Source organism: Wyeomyia smithii, chromosome 2 (assembly GCF_029784165.1).
Source record: "Wyeomyia smithii strain HCP4-BCI-WySm-NY-G18 chromosome 2, ASM2978416v1, whole genome shotgun sequence".
NCBI lineage: Eukaryota > Metazoa > Arthropoda > Insecta > Diptera > Culicidae > Wyeomyia > Wyeomyia smithii.
In genome coordinates, this window is record NC_073695.1 from 202,927,025 (window position 1) to 202,950,410 (window position 23,386).

Consider the following 23,386-nt stretch of genomic DNA (forward strand, 5'->3'; position numbering starts at 1 on the left):
GCTAACAGTTTCGCTAACCAGCCTAAAAATTAGCGAAATTGCTAAATCGCTAACTGAATTTTAGCGTCGCTAATTAGCGATTTAGCGAATTAGCGGAATGGTGCCCACCACTGCAAATAACTAACTTCATGACAACTTGATATGTGGTTCAAAAGTTATGTAACGAAGAGAAATTCAAAGACTATTTAAAACTATACCTGATTTGATCAATATACGTGGCCTCAACATAATTTAAATGTGGTTTCGTACTATTTGAACGTCCCCGATATTGCTCGTGATGAAATTGTTTATTGTTTATTTCGCTATTTCTTAAGCACTAACATTACGTCAAATTTCTTATTATATGCATCCAGTACAACATCAATATTTTAGAACCTAAAGAGTGAATATACTTTTATTGGATTGAAGCGTCCATGTAAATTTATTTTTACAAATAACAAGTTTGAATGAGAAAGGCTGAGTCTGACCGCTAGGTGGATTAATTTCGGTTTTTTGCAAAGCACTCACTGTCTTTCAAGTAAAATGTGTACCTTCTGATAACCTTTCACATAGCTTTTTGCTGTTGCATGCTATAAGGTAAAGTTTCTAAGTTTTTAGGTTTTGGTAGAGCAGTAGTTTTTTTCAATTTCCCCGGTCACGTTTGTCGCACGTTAAAGGCAAGGAGAAGTAGGTCACGTCACGAGGCCCCCACCCTATTTATACTTGGATAATCAAAATTTCCTCCACTCCTCGAAAATTTGGACAAAAAAAGTACATTAAACCAAAGACACAGAAGACTCTACAGAGCTAGCCTTAAAAAGCTATAGCTGTTTCAAGTGTACCGACTTTTTTAAGGACATCCTAGCACCTTAGTGTCTTGGGCACAGAATTCAGGAAATGAAAAAATCTTATATTTTAGAGCCATGAAACGTATGGCTTAATAACCCGTTCTCACTACAGCGGATATCATGCAGGGCAGCGATTCTCAACCTGGGGTACTTGAAAGCCTCCAAGGGGTACGTGAAAAAAATATCAGTAATGGCGGACCAAGCAAATTACACAATGTTTGAGACAAAATGTTCAAAAACATACTTTCATTGAAGAGAGTACCACTGACTTTATTACAGAATAATTCAGTTGTTTTCACAAATTACCGTTTGAAAAATCATACAAAATATAGGGGTACAATTGATTTGTAAAAAATCGAAAAGGGGTACGTGGGCAGAAAAAGGTTGAGAACCGCTGATGTAGGGGAACTGTTCCATTATACATCTCAGCCCGTATATTCATCTTATACAACATTATTATTATTGATTTTATTAAAGACACTTTACACATCTTATACAACATGAAAACACAATTGAAAACAGGAAAAAACACATATTTTCTAACTAAACCAATCTACTAATCCGTAGAATGGATTTTTCTTAGTTCACTTTAGATTTCTAATAAAGTAGAATCCTCAAGAACCTACTTTGAAGCTTTATATTTGATATTATAGTCGGGCATCTGCACTCAAAAACGCAGAAAACAAAATCCGCGCATTGCTCTATACGGCTACAACGGGACTCGTTGAGCAGCCAACCCAAGTTTTTTTTTTCATCATTAGTTGCCAAATCAGTTTCTGTTACTACGAAAAAATCATACTGACAATGTTGAATTATTCCGTCATAATTGACATAAATCGACAGCACTGCAGGGGTTACCTAGGTTACCAAGTTTGCACGTAAGCAACTACAGCGGATACCTAGGTAACGTACTACGACAGTTTGCGGCTACGTTCATTCATGAAAATGTGTTTAATTCATGATTAACATTCATGAATATGGGAGCGCCGTGAGATGAATAATTGAGCAGTAATTTAAGTTTCGAGATGAATATGGAAGCGTTGTGAAAAATGATTTGATTCACAAAATTCAGAATAAATCTAGCTAGATTTACTATGTTTCCAATGCTGGACTCTTCCAAAAGAGCATGTAAGCGTACTTTGTTCATTTGTTCAATGATTTCGTGAGAATTTGGTGTTTAATCCATGCATTCTTCGTGAATATCGGCTTAATGAGATGAATAATGAAACAAATACCATAATAATCCAGTCACACTACAGGGGATATCATGTGATATCGCCTAGCTTGATATAAAATGTCATACATCAAATTTCCCGTGAAAACAAAATGTATGAATTCTGATATCAAGATACGCGATATCACATGATATCCGCTATAGTTTGAACAAGGCATAACATCGTCAATCTTGACATCAAATGTCATACATCAAATTTCCCGCGAAATTTAGATGTAAGGATTCTGATAACAAGATATCAAGATAGGCAGGAACAATTCTAAGTTCTCAAGAAAAGACAATGCAAATAAGTAGGCTTTGCCATACAAATTTGAAATGTAATGCGCCAAGCGGAGACACTGGCAATCGACCTTTAAAGAGAACCAATAAAACTTTGTTCTGGCTCTGTGCTAGTATGTTCCAGTTTCCATAAAAGGATAACACAATGCTTGACTCGAGAATGTTCTTATAATTACGTATAATATATAGAAAAATTCTGTTGATTTTGGTAAGTATTTGGGCTAACAATTTTTAGATCATTAGATATTAATATACATAATGCACCGAACTAAGAATGCGGAAAAGGAAATTAACTGCAGTTTTAGGTGTTATACTAAAATGAATTATTTCAAATTAGATTAAATTTTCTTAAAATCGCCCAATCATTTAGAAGAAACCGGGTTGAATAATATTTTAGAAGTATTTTCTAATTTCCATTAGCATCCCAAGTAATCCGTAACATCTAGAACTCTAATTCAAATGTAGCACCTGTAAAGTTTCGGCCCCAAAAAAGTTTCGAAGCATCAACGCAGATGTTCGAAAAAAATATGCCAAGAATACACATTAAGATTGGCAGCCCTCATATTATTTGTTGCTGGGTAAGCGTAAAAAAAAACGTTATGATTGGTATTTTTGAATGACCTTGAACGGCTGTGGGAAAAAACCGTCATCAGAATTGAGTTGTTAACAATTTAACTTTGGCATTTATCTCTATTGAAATAATCAATTAATATTTAGAATGACAGCCATTCCCGCGTCCAGAACAAATCGCAACCATTCCAAAACATCGCGGTCTTTCATAATAATTAGTGTTATATTATTCACACACCAGTGACGACAGCAGTGAAACGCTTAGATAACCACATCTACCATCGTGAAGCGTTCTAGTTCATCGACCGTTCCCCGCGTCATTCTCATCGCAACTACAAAGTCACCCTAACGTTCGAACCATCCGGCCGTCCGGACGACTCGTTTCGCCTGCACATGTCGCCAAATTGTCCCATTAGGAATCAAAGCGAGCGGCAAAATTTGCGCCACAAGTGTCGCACAAAAGTGTCGGATAATCTAATCAAAAGCTCATCCATTTCGTCAACACTCCTATAAATCATTCAAGCTGGGGCCCACTAGTCAAGCCGGGGTCACGCATACTCTGAACCCTCGGACGATAGTTGCTGTTGGGGCGCTCTGAGCGCATCGAGAATTCTCATTTTTGGTTGAAAAGGAAAAATATAAACCATATAGTCTACATACAAATGATAGATTAGACGATGCCATAGTAAGATTGGATCTGAGCTCAAGCGGTTCTACTGAATTACCTAGGATTAAGTTAGACTATTGTTCCCTTTCAGTGGACCGAGTCCAAGTGGATGGGTTTGTACAGAGTGTAATGCAAATTATACACATTTACATATGTTGGAAAGAAACGCGCCATTAGCCCCTCGGAGCACGTCACACTTCTACTTGTGCGGAACAAAATTGTGCGTTACAAACAAATTGACAAGAAAAATTTGGAATGGTTACGTACGAAACAGCAAGAACAACTTCCGCCAGTTTCGATGAACAGAATACATATTGGCAGCAAATGACTAGAGAAGTTACGTGCTCTCAGAATTAAAAAGCCAATTATTTTCTGAAGCATGTTTTTTGGGCGAATCAATTATAAGAACCAGTCGCGACAGTTTTTTTGCGTGTGCAAACATGAAGAGCCGAACTAACAGGCTGGAACCTGACATTCGTGCAGGTTGACTTCGCTTATTTGTATACTGAAATCAAGCAAATAATCAAAGCACCGTCAGTTCTGATAGGAAATTATACCATTGCAAGTGTTTTTTTTTTTGTTGTTTCAGGCGAGTTTGTTTTATGTTTTCTAGAAATTCTTCAGATCGTGGGGCAACGAGTATAGCCTGGTGTAGGATATCAAGTAATGCGCTTTTTTCCTGCAACACGGTATCAGGATTACAACAAAACCCGTAAGTTTCACTCAATCTTACCTAATCAGCTTTGGTTTACACTTCCATAGAATTCATGTCGCTTGTGGTAAGCGTTTTCTTTGCATTAGCAATGGGCAAGATCGATCCGATTTTTGCAAAATCGATCTTTTCTAGTCGATTCATCGATTTTTTGAATCGATTTTCCTGCGCGCGATTTTCTGCTGAATCGATCCTTTGGATGGCAAGATCGTTTTTTTCCGCCTGAAAAATAAATGTGTGCAAAACGGATTGAAAACAATAGTGATTGCATTTATTGTTGCTAACGTAATCTGCGGCCGAATTCCGAGAACACTTTTCTTTGAAGAAAAGAAAATTTCTTTATTAATAGTATACGAAATTTTTCTCTCTCCGAAGAAGTGTGTGCTCGGAATTCGGACACTGATCTGAAAAATGTGTCAATTTTTTACCGGGATGTCCATAGTTGAAGAATGGGCTAAAATTAAATAGACATGAAACCGAGAAAAACGCATTTCAAATGTTTTTGTTGGCTCAAACAATTGTCTACGTCCATGACAACTTTTTTCATGAGTATGTCACCACCCCCATATCCAGCATATCCAGCTTTTCACGAACGGTAATGGCGTATAGTGCACGCAGCCCATTTTGACGTTTTCTGTAGGTCAAGGAAGCTGGATAACCTTGTCGTCGAGTTGAAAAAGAACAATCCGCAACCAAATTAAGTCCCTCCAGTATTTTTAACGCAGTAACCATTTTTTGCCTTTGTAAACGCGAATGAAATTTGGCTAATACGCTTGCGTTGTGAAATATATCAAGGATTAGGGGTGGGTGAAACGGCTCTTTTGCAAGAGCGGCTCTAAACCGACTCATGGTTCACAATGATTCACGAGCGTTGACAGTTCGTGTTGTCTCAGTAAACTTCGGGTTCGCGCGAACCAAACAGTTCTGGTGCGCCCAAAGACCCGTGGTTCTTTTTCGTGAGCCGTTCGTTCTTTCGCTCTTTCCTAAGAACCGGTTCATATGAACGGCTCGTGAGCCGTTCGCCCATACCTAGCGAGGATGAAAAGAACGACGAGACAAGACCTCGAACTGAATATAAATTACCAGACCACAAGACCGTCTCGAAAGTTTGACATATATTGTATACAATCATTACTATCTGATTGGTGTACATTGGGTGGCAATGGAAATTGACTTTGACAGTTTTATTTAGAAGTAGTGTTCAAAATATCGCCTTCACGAACAGTTAGCAAAATTTCGATTTTTTGGATAACACCCGACCTCGACGTTTTATTCATTTCTAATAACCAGTTCACATGATGTAATATTGCCCATCATTTTAAATCCCATACTCCAATTTTTCCGTGAAAACTAGATGTATGTATGTATCAAGATCACGATATCACGGGATATCTGCTATAGTGTGAACAAGGCATAAGACATTTGGCACAAAAAAAAAACTATTACAAACTGTGCTTTTCTTCATAAGTCGAGAAAGTGAAATTTAGACCAAATACTCCTGAATTCCGATTTAGCTGAAATTTTCCATTGCATTGGATATTGAATTTACCATTTTGGATATTAGCCAACATTATTTCATATTTGCTACCTCTGCAAGTAAACTTTTTGAAAATTGGCTTCCGTAGGGACGTTGTTTACTATCGTTGTGGGTGTTTACTATCAAGCACCAATTTTTTGATTTAGGTAGAAAAGGCATATGCGCTTATTTTTCAACTTTGAGTAGCGGGGTATTCGTTAACTCAAATATTGCAAAAGTTGAATTGAATGGTCGTGTATATGCCGTGCTTTATTCTGTTCTGCATGGTGTCGCACTCGCCATTTTTGTTTATTTGAGTTTGTTCTGCGGATGTTCCGATTTTTTTTTATGAATTGGGTTGATCAGCTATATCAGTTTTTCATATCATCTGAATGATCTGAATTTTCCAAGTAAAACGTGATTTAAAAAAAATTCTATCATTGTCCTTCGCTTTTTAAAACACGATTTAAAACTTCCTGAAATCTGCCCGAAACCGCTACAATGACAGTTCGCCCATCTACCACCTGTCATTGTAACGATTTAGAGCGAATTTTTATTTTTCATTTAAAAACCGAACGCGACACCGCGCTAATTCAAAACAATTTTCGCGAATTTCCGAATTAACGTGGGTTTGGAACCAGAAACGTTTTTGAATGAGTTCTTTTTTTTACGCGGATTTTCGAATTACCGCGGTTTTTATGCGTTTTTTTACGAGGTACGTATCCCCCGCGTAAAAAAAACTGACTGTATACAGGTTTGGATTGCTCTTAGTGCATCCGAAACAATAGACCATTTCACGAATTGACAGGTGTCACGGATCCTGCTGATGTTCTTGATGCTTTCACGTGCATTATGTCAGCAGTTCCAAACTTTCTGTCAAAATTTCGTTCATGAATCAAATTCCCAAACGTCTCGTGAAATGGTCTATGGGATGAGCGACAACGAAAACTTTTAGTAGAAAAAAAACGCTAAGAGTACACACGGTTAAAGAAGATGGCAATAAACTAAAAAAGCCGTATCGTTAGTAGATGTTGCGTACGAAAACTCGATGAACATGATTAATAAACCAGAAAATGCAAACAAAACAAAATCTCCATAAATATAACCAAAAATAGTCGTGAAAAGATTATACCCAAGTAACAATTTTTCTTGCCTAAACATTTACTCGATCACTTTTATTAGGCTACAGTTGAACAATAACCGAAATGGAAAATAAAAAAACTACTGTTAAATGGTTGTTCAGTTGAATTTGGAGAAATTATCCGACACACAGTTGTTTAGGAACGGCGAAGAGGGTTTTGAGCAACAACAGCAGAATATTGTATTCAACAATATAAAAATATTCTGATGTTGTTGTTTAAAACCCTCTTCGCCGTTTCTGGACAACTGTGTGCCGGAAAATTTCAACTATTGAACAGAAATTTTCTATTTTCCATTTCGGTTGTTGTTCGACTGTTGTCTGATCAAAGTTATTCAATAATTATAAAATGCTGTTCCAATTTTCATAGAGTTCCTCAGTTTCCGAGAATAAAAAAAATCTTTCGGGGCATCTCTGACGTTGACGTTGCTAAATCTTTTAGTGGTTTAAAAAAATGTTTATACTGCAATAAATCAACTATACGACGCATCCAGAAGAATGTTTTATTGAACCGGTGATCTAGCGTTCGCGTCTATAAGAGCTAATGAATTGCTCTTTGAAAGACTTCAAACGCATGTATGCAGCATTTGAACAACATGTGCAGAATAGTTGCGGAGTTGCCGTTTGAAACGTTCAAATAGCTTTTATCGAGATGTGATAAGTGGAGACCTTTAAAGCGCTTCAACGCAGCACATATTTATTAGTGCTGCTGGTATTCACTTGCAAACGTTTGAACAACTTCTGTTAAGCTAGAGTTTCACTGTTGAATAAGTACATGAACAAAGATTGCTGCAATGTTTGTTCAACAAATAGTTCAACGTGTTGTTTATTCAGCATCGATTGCTTCAACACTGCTTTTGGCCACATTTGCTCTCATTACAGCTTCCAAATTGTTTCTTGCGTACCGAACAAAAATCGATTTTTTGTAAAATCGATTTTTCAGGCTCGATTTTGTTATGAATCGATTTTATTGATTTTGATTAATCGATGCAGGAGAATCGATTTTTGTTCAAAGATCGCCCATTGCTACTTTGCATACGGTGTGACTCAGCGCGTAAAAGCCCGTCTATAACTTTTTTTCTGAACAAAGTTATTGATTTTTTGCCTGGTTTCAAACGTCCAATCAATTGAACATATTTTCAGTACATGTTTGGTGCACTGGTTTGAAATGTCAAAGCTCAATTCAACACTATCGCGAAGCCGGATCCGAACATTTTAATTCACGGGTGCTGTTTTAGCTAATCTTTGACATTTAGAGAGCAGTGCAATAACATATCACAAACGATGCCGGTAAATGAAATACAGGCTAATAGACAGAGCAATCTACCCAGATATATCAAATTGTGTACAAACATTACGTCAGAACCTGCGGCAGACACTCGAGGCTCCAAAAATAAATCACAGACTTAATGGGTCACGTGTTAAGGTTATTTACCAGTGCGTCGTTGCGAGACAAAGTGAAGTGACTGTTTACACAATTGTTTTAGCGTTTATGTACGATTACCATTTAGTGTTTGAAGGTTTTAACGGAATCACGTTTAAACAATCATTTATCCCTTCAACCTAGTTTTTACCTGAAAACATAATTTATTGCTGAATTCGAAAGGAACATTTTGGTCCATGGAGAAAAAATGAACGTCTGATTTTTGTCTTCGATTTTTCTGAAAATTTAATTTGCTATGGTCTCGAGAGTAAGTATATGACTATTTCTGAAGTATGGTTAACTATTCTAACTCAAGTATTATTTTTTACAAAAGAGCGTATGGTGAAATACAAATAAAGTTCTGTTTCAAAAATCGAGTTTTTCAAACACTAATCATAAAAAACTGATGTTTAGAAACTTGAAAAAATTGTTACAAGATGGTAAAATTTGTTTCTGGATTTTTTTATATTTTTGTAACCTCTTGATGCAATTTTAATCCAAAATGCTTCTAATTAACAACCATAAGTGCAGCCATTTTTGTGAATGCAGCACAAGCGAGAATGCTGCAACACCGAACGAGAGCGAACGTGGAGTGCTACCGACGCGCACGAAACAGGCAAAACTCGGCGGCACTGAAGAAGAAGCGCCAGCAGGAAGATCGAGATCGCGAGGCGATGGAGGAACGGTACCGTGCGAATGACACCTGAAAGTTCTACGAGAATTTGAACAGTTTCTGCAAAGGCTATGTGCCACAAGCCGACATGTACAGGGACCTGGACGGCAACCTTCTCACGAACAAGTGTGTGATGATTGGTGGAAGCAGTTCTACGACAAGCACCTTAACGGTGATGTAGCAGAGGACGACGATGAAGTGGCAGTAGATCTCAGTGTACGCGCAAATGACGACAGAATTCCAATTTCTGTCCTCCAGGAGGTGAGAGAAAAGATCAGCCGGCTGAAAAACAACAATGTAGTTGGAGCTGATCAACTCCCCAGCGAGCTGTTGAAACACGGTCGCGAATCACTGGCTAAGGCACTACACTGGGTTATTGCCAAGATTTGGGAGGAGGAGGTAGTACCGGTGGAGTGGATGGAGGGTACAGTGTGCGTAGGGTAGATTTCCCGTGAAACGGGAATGAAAAATTTCATTTCCCGAGAATTCCCGGGAACCGGGAAAGGAAAAAATCCTTAGCAAAAATGAGATTTCAAATAAAGTTTATTGATAAAAAGTTTCAAACAATCGTTTACAATTTAATTATCAATTGAAGAACAAAATTTATTCAAGTTCACTCCAGAAATTCATGAACAATCGTCTATCAATCGCCTCAGTTCCGCTGACAATTTTTCGTTAGGCCCAAATAATGTAGTACCCTTCTGTGAAACTTTGCTTAAGATCGTTGAATCACCGCTGGTCTCTGATTTCTAAAATACTTCTGATTCACCGATTCCAGCTCTTGCTACATTTCATTAGAAACTGATGAGTCCAATACTTTTAGTTTGTTGAAGATTAAGCTGAGTGTTTGGCAGCCAGATTTTAAAGCATTTGAATGTTTTCGTATTTAATGTGAAATCGCGGCCACGACCCAAGTTACACCGACTTTTATTAATTATTAATTTATTCATTTATTTCTGGTCGCATTGATTTACGGGTTTCAATTTTTGTTTATCAATTTACAGGTTTCAACAATTTTTTTCAATAAACAAAGAAAAAATCAAGCAACTATCCGCTTAGTAGTAAACTCACTAGCAAAAAAAGACATGAGACGAAGAAAATATTTCTTGATTTATCGTTTCCTGAATAAGTCAGCATATATTTTTGACAAATTAATCAAGCAAATATTTTGATATTACACGGCAAGCAAATATTGATCGTCGTTTCAAGCAAATATTTGCCTCGTATAATGCACACTATGAAGCTGCTCTAGACTTCTACGACGTAAGTTTCGTGTTTTGATACGATATTTAGTTTTAATGCAATATTGTATGTAAAATTTTCCGAGAAGCTCGGGAATCCCGGGAATCAATATTCCTTTTCCTGGGATCCGGGAATCCCGGGAAAAAGCAATTCCCGGGAAATCGCTCCCGGGATTGCAAACCCTAAGTGTGCCCCATCTACAAAAAAGGCGACAAGTTGGATTGATGCAACTACCGTACAATCACGCTACTGAACGCCGCCGTACGACACAATGGATCGGGATCAGCTATGGCAGATTATGCACGATTTCGGTTTCCCGGATAAACTGACACGGTTGTTCAAGTCAATAATGGATCGGTCCCTTCGAATTTCGAAGAGGGTTACGGCAAGGTTATCGTGCTCGCTATTCAACATCGCTTTGGAAGGTGTGATACGTAGGGCTGGTATTTCCTTGGCTTCGCCGATGACATTGATATTGTAGCACGAACCCTTGAAAAGATGACGGAAACGTTCATCAGACTGAAGGCTGAAGCCGGACGAATTGGACTGGCCATAAACACATCGTAGACTAAGTACATGAGAGGAATAGGTTCCAGAGAAGACAGTATCAACCGGGCTCACTGGTGACCGCTGATAACGACACCAGCAGAGAAATTCGTCGACGCCTTATGGCAGAAAATCGTACCTGATTTGGACTCCGGAGGACGCTTCGCTCGAATAAAAACCATCGCTGCACGAAGTTGACTATCTACAAAACACTGATCAGTCCGGTAGTCCTCTACGGCCACGAAACTTGGACCATGCTCGTGGAGGAATAACGCGCCGCGCCCCTGGGGTTTTCGAACGGAAGGTGCTGCGTACTATCTGTGGTGCAGATGGAAGATGGATCATGGCGAAGGTTGATAAACCACGATCGTTTAAACGGCGAAAATTAGAAGACTACGGTAGGCTGTGCATGTCGTAAGAATGTCAAACGACAACCCGGTGAAAATGGTTCTTGATAACGACCCGACTGGAACGAGATGACGAGGCGCGCAGCCTCGATTAAGTGGAAGATGACCTGCGGGGCCTTCGCAGACGACATGGCTGGCGAGCTGCAGCCATGGACCGAGTTGAACGAACTTTTTCGTAGGTAAGGTAAGACAGACTGTTCGGTAATTCACGAAATTATGGTAAAACTTAGCGATATTACTGATTCTTGCTTCAAAAATCATTTAAACAAATATTTTTCAATAATGAGGTTTATTAATAAAACAACACTAAATATGAAGAAGTCTAGGCTGTTGTACCATTTGAAGTGTCTTCCGTCATTGAACCAACCAAAAATTACTTCTAACGGTACAAAACCCTAGACTTCTTTGTATTGTGGTTTCTGTGGTAGCTGCTCATGTTCATGGTTTCTCGAAATTTTCGACCCTCCGTTTTCTCCGTAATGAGGCATCGTAGAATTCCTCTGCCCCCTCAAATTTTTATTCAAAAAACGACCCTATAATTCCTTTTAAAATATCACTCATTTACAAAATCTGGGCAATGTCTGGGAAATATAGCGGGTGAGGAAGGCGTTTTTTTTTCGTAAATTTTGATGGCTTCAGCAATATGAGGCCAAGCGTTGTACTTTTTCGTGCTTTTGCTCGTGTTGTGGTGGTTTTTCGCGCAGTGCTCGACTTAACAGTATCATTTAAAGTCGATACCACTCCTTGATGATGGTTTCGTTAATTTTCAACTGCTCATAATAAATAACACCGATCTAAAAGCAAAACAAAGCCTTGGTGCTACATTTTGATTCTAATGTAAAATTTCAGCTCGATCGAACATCGAGAACATGTGCCTCAAAGCGGTCAAAGTTTCAAGTCCCAGAGATTTATACGTTTTTAAAATTATAGAAAAAATAAGCTTAAATATTCTATAACTTTGTAGGGAAAAGTTCTGGAGATGTGTGGTCTTCTACGAAAACATGTGTTTTTCATGCCCAAATGCTTCTTCAGAACAATGTTTTCTTATAAAATGTAACTAACAAAAGTTAAGTTCAAATAACTAACTTTTGAGTCACTTTTACATGAAATACTCTGTAGCTCTATACCCAATGAAGGTAGACATTTTGTTTGTTCAGCAAAGTTTCATATTTTGCATGTTCTCAAACTTTGCCAAATAAACCTCTCCTCTATCTCTTAACACAAAAAGTTAGTGTTTTTATTATATGAAAACCTACTGTAACATATGATCGCCGTACTGTAATATGGGTGGGTTGGGATAAACCGAACCTACAAGAGTTTATAGTACTTGAGCTCAACTTCAAGGAGAAGTGTTAACATCATGATTCCACTTGCCCCTTTTTAACTCATACGTTCTTGAAGTTATCGAAAAAATAAGATAAAATATGACATAACTTCGTGAGAAATAGTCCTGGAGATGTATGGTCTTCGGCAAAAATGTGTGTTTTGTGTGCCCTAAAAACTCCTCCGAACAATACTTCCATGTAAAATGCAACTAACAAAAGTGAAGTACAAAAAACTAAATTTTAAGCAAGTTCCATATAATATACTTTATAACTCTGTACCTGATGAAGATAGGATTTTCATTTGTTCAACAAAGTTTCATATTTTTTAATTTTCTACAACTTTTTTGAATAAACCATCTCTTAACACAAAAAAGTTAGTTTTTCATAATTATTGATAATTTGCGATTATGCGAGGCATTCATGCGAACGATTGTTCCGAAGACGCTATTAAGCTAGGATGAAGGTGAAAGGCGCTATGGAATTGAGTTCTACTTTTTGTCTTATTGGACCATTGTGTGGCCTCAAGCTCGAAAATTTTTTAAGACCCAGGAAGTTGATTTTTTAGAAATTTTTTTTTCGAGTTAACACTAAATCTCGACGTTTCATGCATTTCTGAGCTATATGGCATCATAAAAAAATCTTTGATATCGACAATTTCCTATGCTTTTTTTGAACGCTTTGAGGCACGTGTTCCTGATGTTCGATCGAGCTGAAATTTTGCATGGGAACTTTTTTCGAGAAGGTGAAACTTTGAGCCCTACCGCTAAACGCTACTCGAAGCTCAATGTTTTTCATACATCTCATTGGCACTCTAATGCTTATACTGCCAAATGGTGTCATTGTAACATGTCGCAATGAGTTTTGACGTGAGACTACGTCTTTGTTTACTATACTGGGAAGCATTCTGGAAAATTGGAAATGAAACTGGCAAATGTTGCGTCAGATTTCAAACGTAAATAACAGCATAACCGCATGATGGATAACAATAACCAATATGTTGTTGGATAGATAAAATGTACAACAATTTTGTAATAGGCTAATTATTACTCTGATTTTATTGCTAAGCGGTAAAATTGATAAAAAGTTTCAATGACAAATTTACACGGACAATGAACCAATTACATGCGAGCATTCCTAGCACAGACGATGTGAATGGACACCATCCGTTCCCTGTGATATTCTCTGTATCAATATCGAAATAAAAATTGACACAGTCTCCCCGTCCCAATAGGTCAATTTATTCTTGCTCCCATGAGCTTAGACTAATATACTAATATGTCTATTTGTACATTTCAGCGGTACACTTCTATTCGTACTGCAGCGGTACTAAACGTACTGCAGCGGTATTATTCGTACTGCAGTGGTTCTATTCGTATTGCAGTGGTACACTTTTGTTCGTACATTCATAACTGCAATGCTGCTGCTGATGGTGATTGAAAGTTTATCTATCTCATAAATATAAGGATACCATCTAAACGGAGGTAGAAATCAGGACACCCTTTTTTTCGGCACAAATTTGATCTAAGCCTAAGAGCTTGTCTCAAGGTACGATGCTGGGCTAAGAAGCCAGTTGTCATAGCTTTAAAACCCACCCTTGGAGAGATTGTTATGATAAAATCGGAGTGCTAGTCCCGCAATCGTTCTGTATTGTAATAGTTGACCGCAAAGTATGTGTCAAATAATCAGAAAGGTCAAGTTTCGACAGCGTAATGTTAGTACCTATGCTTTGCCTTTCATTTGATCTACGCTTCTTTGATTTAACTGTTCTAGATGTGAAGGGGGAAATAAATGAGTAGAATGATTGTAAAATTACTGTCGCAGTGTAAAATATGACATCGGGTGGGTTTCTATTTTGTTGAAAACGCGGGGCATTTTAAAGGCGTGTGACACGTTCCGCAGGACGTATTTCTAAATAGGACATTTTGTTGAAACGCGGGACTGCCTCGTTACTTCACAATTACTAGATGTTTAACGATTTAAACACCTAGAAGATTTCTTTCGTCACTTGACTGAGATTCAACAGAATAAAAAATTCGTTCGCAGTGAGCGTTGTGTCCCGAAATCGTAAAAGTTTCGCTACGAAATTGACTATTTCAAGAAAATCAGGACAAATGCCAGAATGTGAAAAATAAATCAGGACTCTTAATTAGAATCTCAAAATCAGGACATGTCCTGCTAAATCAGGACGGATGGTATCCCTACATAAATATGATTACCATAAATTACTCAACAAGAATTGTAAATTTTTGCAACGGATATTTATTTAATTTTATCTTCGATATTCACTAAATAATCGTGACCGGATAGTATCGAAAGAGTAAATTCCCAAATATACACATTAATAGAAGAGTAAGAGCCTGCGAATGTGAATTTGTGAATTTTTGGTTTATTTACTAAGATTCATTCAGAATCTTTTTTTACGTTTCAAAATTGTTAGACTATATATTACTATTCTAAGCTTTATCATAATAAACGAATATTAGCTGTCTTCGTAATACAGCGAATGTAGTTGTAGGCAAATGAAAATTGTCAAGCAAAAATAAAAGTGGAATTGTTGATTGCTACGATTTTTTTCTGGAACTTGTTAATAATTTTGCTAAACATATCTTCTTATGTTTGCCAATTAATGAACCATATTATTCCATATTATTTTGAAAGTAAGATCCAAATTATAAATTTGATTTTATCAGAGTTAAATAAGACAAAACCGTTCATTATGATAACATAAGTTTCATTGGATTTGGTTTTTGTAACAAAAAATCCCTCAAATTACAGTGTTTAGTCCCACGTCACTATTTCATACAACCCTAGGGCTGTACCACTTATAGTATTTAGAAGAAAATATTCAGTTTCATTTATGTTTCCTCAGTTCGTGGGGGTTTTTATTGTGCTAACTGAACTGGGAACTAAAAAAGCAAGTAAGTATGAGACTTCTGAAGGTATAGCTCCAAAATTTCTTACAAACGTGCTATCGATAAGCGTATTTTGTGTTAAAAAAGGCATTTAAAGTTCAGTTGGACATTACAAAAAAATATATATTGAAATACCACTACCTCCGGTAACTTTGTTTACCTTCGAGTGATGCAGTTTTGTTCTCAATTATAGCAGATCATTTCTATTGTGACCAAAAAGCCCTTTAAATGTTGTGTGTGAGATGCCAGTACACTAAGAACAATTATAAATTGAGCAGCATTTCCACTACGCACACGATTGCTCCACCAGAAAAAAAGCACAAAGTCCGAAACGTAAACAAAGTAAACACCATACCCTCAACGCACTGTTCGACGTAGCCGAGCAGACCCCATGACTGTTTTTTCCTTGGGTTACTGTGATGAATACCTTCACGATGCGATGAACAAAACACTTCATTTTTGCCGCTGGAACAGTTGTTCTCAGGTGAAAAAACAACGCTCAACGTCCCATGGCATCAAATCGTGAGGAATTTAAGTTGCTTGTTTTTGAATCATTCTCAAAGCAAGTAATTGCTTGGAAATAGCTCTGTGGGTAACTCATCATACCAAAGCAAGCTGTTCCTGCGTTTGGCATGGATCGCCATCAATCAATTCCTCCGAATCAGCGTTTTCGAAGGTTTTAGGTCTTCGCGCGGCCAGTCGTCAACATTGTAAATTCAATGTTTTTGAAGCAACGGAACCAATCACGGCCCGTTGATACATTTAAAGTAGTATTACAGTTAACCTATTTCTAACTCTCATTGCGCTTCAGTGACCGTTTTGTTTGAACAAAACCGAGAAAAGTACACTACCGCAAATGACAAATATTTGGCTCAAATTCAGACAGTTTTTTAAAGCTGTTCGTTTATCATATGTTTCGGCTTAGTTCATCACGTTTTAGATCGACCAGCACTCATCATTTACAGTCAAACCTGTTTTTACTCGAGTGATAGGGGTCGCACAAAATAAAACGCATAAAAAAATCATTTGAAACCTCATGTATAGCTGTGAAACAATTTTTCCACAACGTAATAAAAATATATTTTTTATGCGGTGATAAGGGACAGCATGAAAAAATCTCAATTGAAAATAACCAGAAACATTCTGATTAAAAAAATACTTATGAGAACGTCTTTGAACATCTGATTGATAAACGTAACTTTTTTAAACTAACTAATCTTTCCAAGGCGACATCCATAAATTACGTAACGCAAAAAGTCAACTTTTTGTCCTCCACCACCCCCCCCCCCCTCCATATGTAACGAAACGTAACACCAACACCTACCCCCCATAAAAATTACGTAACGCTGTAGAAGGATTTGCTTAATGGAAATGCTCGTTTCTGGAGAGTCTCTTCAGAGATTTTTTGTTACGTAACGCTGAACTTACCTCCCCCCTTTCCCTGTGTAACACATCATAACGTTCAAGGATACCCCCCTTCACCCCAATGAGTGTTACGTAATTTATGAATGCCACCCAACCGGTATCTTTCGTAGGCTAACAATACGTGACTTTTCGTACGTAAACTGGCTTAAATAGTAATTGGTTGACGCAATACTTATGTAACGCGTTAAAATTCATTTCAAGGTCCGAAAAAAGTAAATTGCTGAAAATCTTGTCGGATGTGGTCCTTTTACATATAGCGCAGAAAAAAAATCGGACAAATAAAAAAACCGCATAGGTAAAAAGTCTCACAAAAAACAAAAACTGTACGTGACTTTTCGTACGTAAACTGGCTTAAATAGTAATTGGTTGACGCAATACTTATGTAACGCGTTAAAATTCATTTCAAGGTCCGAAAAAAGTAAATTGCTGAAAATCTTGTCGGATGTGGTCCTTTTACATATAGCGCAGAAAAAAAATCGGACAAATAAAAAAACCGCATAGGTAAAAAGTCTCACAAAAAACAAAAACTGTTTGACTGTATTAAAAATAACGAGAACTTAGTTGCGCATCTGGCAAAATTTTCTTTCCAAAAATAATTAAATTTTTCTGACATAAGCCATTTTTCATATTCAGCAAATTCGAAGAGAATATAAAACAGAACAAGTTTACCATTTCTGCTCATATTGTGTAAAAGTAAAATAATGTTTAAAAAAGTATGTTAACAAATTAAAGTACATAATCATTCAGTTGAGTTGAATCACTACTTGCCCAGGCTTCAACTGTAATATGGGCTAGGCTGTTTCCAACTGATTTCAATTATTTTAAGTTTTGTAATGTTTTCGAATAAGAAAAAAAAAATATACGAAACATTTTGATAAAAGAAGGAAAAATTTTATTCTTCATTCATATTAGTACTTGAGTAAGTCTTAGTCAAATATTAAATCTAAACAATAACAAAAAATGATAGCCTTAATTATATTCTCAACGGAACACAACTAACTGTCGAGAATGCGATACTGGTTTTAATAATCCAGCAATTTAAAAGGGATTACTCTCTAACGTTTCTAATTTAGTTGGCGCTCACAAGGGTCTCATTTCTAGAGCAAGATAAGACTCTTTCGTCTGTCCTTAACCCTTAAATGCTCACGACATTAAAAAATCATCTAAAAACATAAAATCTTTGTTTAACAGGTTCACTGCTCTAAAACTAACCAATATGCATAAAAAAATTGAAAGATTTATTTTTAATGTGCAAATATTACCTTGTTTTTAAACAACACTGTGACTTTATCGCAGAATAAAGTCGAAACAATTACTTTTGTTAACAGTAACTGTAAAATTGACCTTTTGTTAGTATAATTACTGATAATTCAGACATTTTCACTAACCACTAATCTTATTTTAAAATTTATTTACAAAGACAGTCAGCACCAGTCGGGAATCTCGCCATGTTTTTTTTCGTTTCCGAGATTTTGACAGCAAAAATAAAAACAAAACATTAAAATACAGCACTTCCAGCTGTTAAGTTTTCTTTGCTAGAGTCTAGAGAGCTGTTCGAATGAATTATATTTCTAAAAAATACTAAAATACATATATTTTAAAACGTTTTTAGTAGTGTTGTTTTAAAACAACATTGCGCATTTAAGAGTTAATCAAGTCAAAACAGTAATTGAAACTGTATAGTGAATTGGAATAAAAACCAAAAACTCCCAACTATGTCAATGAAGATTCAGCAAAGCTGTCACTTTCTCCAGTTCCAGATTTGCTACGCTCACTGCCAGGCTTCGGGGGTCTAATTTTATTCTATTATTTGATAGATCGACAAGGATTTTAAACGATTTTTGAGATAAGGAACATATTACTTCGACGTTTTTCACTTTGCATTACTAAAAAATAGAATACATTTAAAATTTCTTGAATTTCTTGAATTCATTGCACTTATGTATTTAGAAAAGAAGGAATCATCATCTTTGAAAATTCAATCAGAGCTCAATAACACTGTAACTGAAATCTAAAAGCCGAACTCGGATGGTATTGAATCAATCCGAGGGGTCATCAAACTTTCGTGGATGGGAAAAGTAATTACGTACAGTGCGCTTTGGACGGAATGCGCAACAGCGTTTACCTGCATCAATCTTTTCGGTTTTGTTATCAACCGCAGCGAGAGTAAGACTGCAATTGAGGATAATTATATGTATTTTGCATGCTATATAACGTAGAAAATAAAAATAAAAAACAATTTTCCTCAATACGACAATTGCTCAAGTTTTGTTACCGCAAACAGATTTTTTTTTCACCTTTGCTTTGGTAGGGTAATCAAATTAGTCTTTAAAATACTATTTGAGAAACTATGCACACAAGTTCATACAGACGACAGTCCACGTGTTTTTTGTGCATTATCAACACTTTTGCCAAAACGCGTGGGTTAGCACATGCAGTTGTGGTGATGAAACATAGCGCAGAGATTTACTCATTTATGATATCGGTTAAATAATAAGCAATCTCTTAACCGAACCTACCTTTTATGCTTGCGTTGTTAAATGTTTATATCGCACTTGTTAAATCAAACTAACCCAAAAAAATATAATTAACTGAGCTAATAAATTCGGTATCATGAAGGCACTAGAACCCACGGAAGCACCCAGCGAAAACCGTGGATAAATTCCACAACTTTGCCGGTCAAATTGCACACGTATACTGACTGAACTGAATCGAGTATCATAGCCGCGTCGACTCTCTCCGGCTCTTCTGTATGTTATGCTGACAATTGCCACAGCGGCGTGCTATGCATCGACAGAACTGCCAAACGAATGCCAACGCTCTTCTCACCCACCATGACATATGCGGTGACTTTTTCCTACACTCTCATGCTCTAGAGTGGAAGTAAACATAAACTATGTGACTCAGGGGAGATAAAAGCAGATGTGCGCTTTTTTTGCATGGTACAGAGCATAGACAGATACATAGGACTACTAAGCGACAGTGAGATAGGAAAGTACTGAAATGCATAAGACAAAAAAAAACAAAATCAATGGAATGTTCTATATCAGTGTTGGGAACCACTGTAATAGAGTATTGAATACTCAGTATTCATTGAACAAACAAAACCACGAGTTGTTTTTATGGTATTGTTTGCGAGAAAGCTAAATTAACAATTTCGTGCATGTAGGCATACATGTACGTATAGGAGAATATAATCTAGGTACATAATAAGATAAGCATAATAAAATCAATCGTTGGTAATTACGTGAGAATTGAGAAAATGTTTGTGATATTCTTGAGAGCTGTGAACAACGAGATGAGAAAAACTTGAAACCTCGTAACATTGAAAATGGGCGTAAAAAAGAATACTGCTTTTTATGTAACATCGTCATGGCGATCGGCAGCTTATGCTATTCAGGGGAAAATCAAATTCATTTCCTATAGGCAGCTGTGCGATGCGGATAGTCAGAGTGAAAAGCTAATGACGCTGCCTTGGAGTTGACCACTAAGCCATAGCCATGAAGTCGATTCAGCTCTTGTTTGAATGAAATTGAATTTCATTTGCTCGCAATAATGCTTTGCACTTTACGGACCGTCTTTCTCAAAACCATTTATTTTTCATTAAAGTTGTGTTTTGTCACGAATTCTAATTCAAATTTTGTTAAAATAATAAGATAATTGTAAGATTAAAATATCATACATTACGGTACGGCATAAGTTCACCCACCGACCCACACCGTTACGTGTGGTGAATTCAATTTTCTCACTTGCGCGAGCTCCCTCTCACCTACCACCGGGTCGAACATATAATGTTTACGATGGTGAAATTCTCTCTAGCGCAAACAACTGTCAAAAGCACATGTGATACCGCTTTGAGCAGTTTGTTGTTTTGCTTTCTCATTGCTTTAGTTTACATTAAATAAGCGAATGTTTCGGTAAGTTTTTCTAAATTACGCCTTAAAATTTGAGCAAAAATGAAGGGCAACACACCGCCAATGTCTCCACTGGAGATAAATGACGAAGAAGCAGAGAATGAGCTTATTTACGTCGGCGAAGCGGACGAAGTCTTGAATCAATGGGAAAACGAGATGGAAGGTAAGTCATTACTTCTATCAATAATCAAATCAATGAAACCAAAATAATATTTTAGACAGTGACGACCCCGGTGACGGCGAAGACGGCTTCGCTGACGATGATGAAGAAGAGGCTTACATCCCTGAAAGGGATGATGCTTTGGTTACGTTTGAGAAACACACCGGTCCAGTGTTCTGTGGATCGTTGCATCCCACGGAAGATTTGGCGGTCACGGGAGGCGAAGACGATAAAGCTTATGTTTGGAACATTAAAAGCGGCGAGGTAGAGTTTGAAGCACTCGGACATTCGGATTCGGTAATTGCAGCTGAGTTTAGCTATGATGGAACTTTTCTAGCGACCGGTGACATGGCCGGACAGATTCAGGTTTTCAAAACTACACAGGAGTACAAGAAGGTGTGGGAGTTCACGATGGGTGACATGTGCTGGCTTAAATGGCACTTTGGTGCGCACGTTTTGCTGGCCGGTGCCGATACGGGAGAAATTTACGTCTGGCGAATACCCTCTGGGGATTGTAAGGTGATGCAGGGCTTCGGAGAAAAATGTGATGTAGCGAAACTGACACATGATGGCAAAAATCTAGCGGTTGGTTATGGAAATGGTGCCTTTAAGATTTGGGACATTAAAAGTAATTCGGCGACGTTGGATATTGCTCCGAATAGAACGAACGGCCATATTACTAACATTACCTGCATGGCAATCGATCGAGATAATCAGTTGTTTGTTACAGGGAGCGAAGAAGGCAAGGTAGTGCTTATTGGGCCCACGGGGCCGGTAGGAAGCCTACAGCCCGACTCTAGCCCCGTTGATGCGATCGTGATTGATAATCCTGACTTTGAGCTGAAGGTTGCAGCAACCGGAACCTTGTATGGAAAGGTAACCATATGGGATGTAGCCAGGCAATCTGCTCGGGTAGAATGTGAGAATTCTACAGGGAAGGGTATTACAAGGTATGGTTTTCAACGAGTAGAAAAATGAACATTTACTGAATAGTTTTAATTTAATTTCAGATTGCTGTGGGGCAAAGATTGTACACTGATTGGAGGAACTTTGGGAGGTTACATAAAAGTGTGGGATCTACGGAGCGGAGCATTGAAGTACGACTTACTCGGTCATCGTATGGATATTCTCGATATTTTCTACGATAAGCAACGAAATTTGCTGCTATCCACGTCCGAAGATAGAAGCGCGAAGATTTTTCAGTTGAATTGAAAATGGATTTTCGTTTCGGGTTTCGAATTATTTAACTAAATAAAAAACTCATATGTTACAAAAAACATAAAATGAACTGAAATAAAAAAAAAACATTAAAATTTGAGTTGAAAAAGTTAGAATGCCCAAGAAATTTCTGGAATAGAATTCCCCGCGAATTTTGTAATTTGTGTACAGTATGGATTTTAAAACAATGCTGGTGCCAACCTGCGCACTCATAAGATATTGCAATTAATTTAGCGTAAGAATCGTATACTTTTATGGCTGTATAATCCATAAAGCAACGAAATCCCCTGCGTAAAGAACCAATAACCTCTGAGTATGAACGTTGTAGAGGTTCTGATAAATAAATAATAAAAATCCTGTTTGCCTAACTGAAAGAACTTGAGAATCTGCAGCTCCCTGCTTTCGGTAGTAGTAACACATATAAAAGACATTCGTAACGCTAGCGATTATTAGGTACATGATTCAGCCATTTAGTTTGAATACTCGAAACCCGACCATCTTTACAAGACATGACCGCATGGTTGACATAAAACTAATACCACATACATAAGACATACGTAACACTGGCGTTTTTTTCTGGTACACGTTGCCCCATAGTACTCCGTATCTCGCCCTGTCAAACTGCTCGATAAATAATGAACAAAATGAATTTTCTTTTTCTCGGCCTTACCGAGTCCCAAAGAAAATCCCATAAGGAACTGTTAAAAAGTTATTTACAAAATCAATGCAGCATTTTTCGAGTATGAACGAGACAAATGCAGGGCTGCGCAGGAACACTGCCTTCAAAAACAACTCAAACCGAGGGTTCTTTTTACAGAGGTTGGTACTTTCGAGTAGTTCATTTTGTACCAACTTTTTTGGAAGATTTCTTCCTGAGTGTTACGTATGTCTTATGTATGTGCTAATACTGTTTCATCACCATCAGCAACGTTTTGGCGAGAGTCAGAATGCGCTGATGAGTTGTTTTTGCATAATAGTGACACCGGTAATTTTTTTGAAATTTTTCGTCATTCTGGATTCTCTATAAGTTCATCACGCACACGAAAGCAAGCAAAAAAAACATACGTACGGATACGTGCCGCGTAAAAGGAAACCGCGTAAATTTCGCAATCCGCGTAGGAAAAAACGTAAGAATAAAACAACGCGTAAAAAGCGACCTTAGTGACAAGCGAACACACGCTACCAGCAGACGCACAAC

The 23,386-nt window shown here is 37.4% G+C and overlaps 2 protein-coding genes across 3 annotated transcripts in view; one reads left to right on the forward strand and one right to left on the reverse strand.

The window, feature by feature from the left end:
* Positions 1-19,646, reverse strand: part of LOC129721100 (Y+L amino acid transporter 2) — a 61,081-nt gene extending 41,435 nt beyond the window's left edge. The window contains exons 1-2 of one of the 2 annotated variants that reach the window (XM_055673243.1): positions 19,416-19,646; positions 4,311-4,511 (exon numbers count right to left, since the gene is read on the reverse strand). The gene's annotated coding sequence lies outside the window, so the exon portion shown is untranslated. The remainder of the gene's footprint in view (positions 1-4,310; positions 4,512-19,415) is intronic. The other variant, XM_055673242.1, reaches the window with a different exon arrangement.
* Positions 19,647-20,710: 1,064 nt separating this feature from the next.
* On the forward strand, positions 20,711-22,491 carry LOC129721101 (angio-associated migratory cell protein). Its single transcript, XM_055673244.1, has 3 exons — positions 20,711-20,973; positions 21,029-21,920; positions 21,981-22,491. The coding sequence occupies exons 1-3, from the start codon at positions 20,853-20,855 to the stop codon at positions 22,180-22,182; spliced, it is 1,215 nt and encodes a 404-aa protein (XP_055529219.1). The 5' UTR covers positions 20,711-20,852; the 3' UTR covers positions 22,183-22,491.
* Positions 22,492-23,386: the final 895 nt, after the last annotated feature.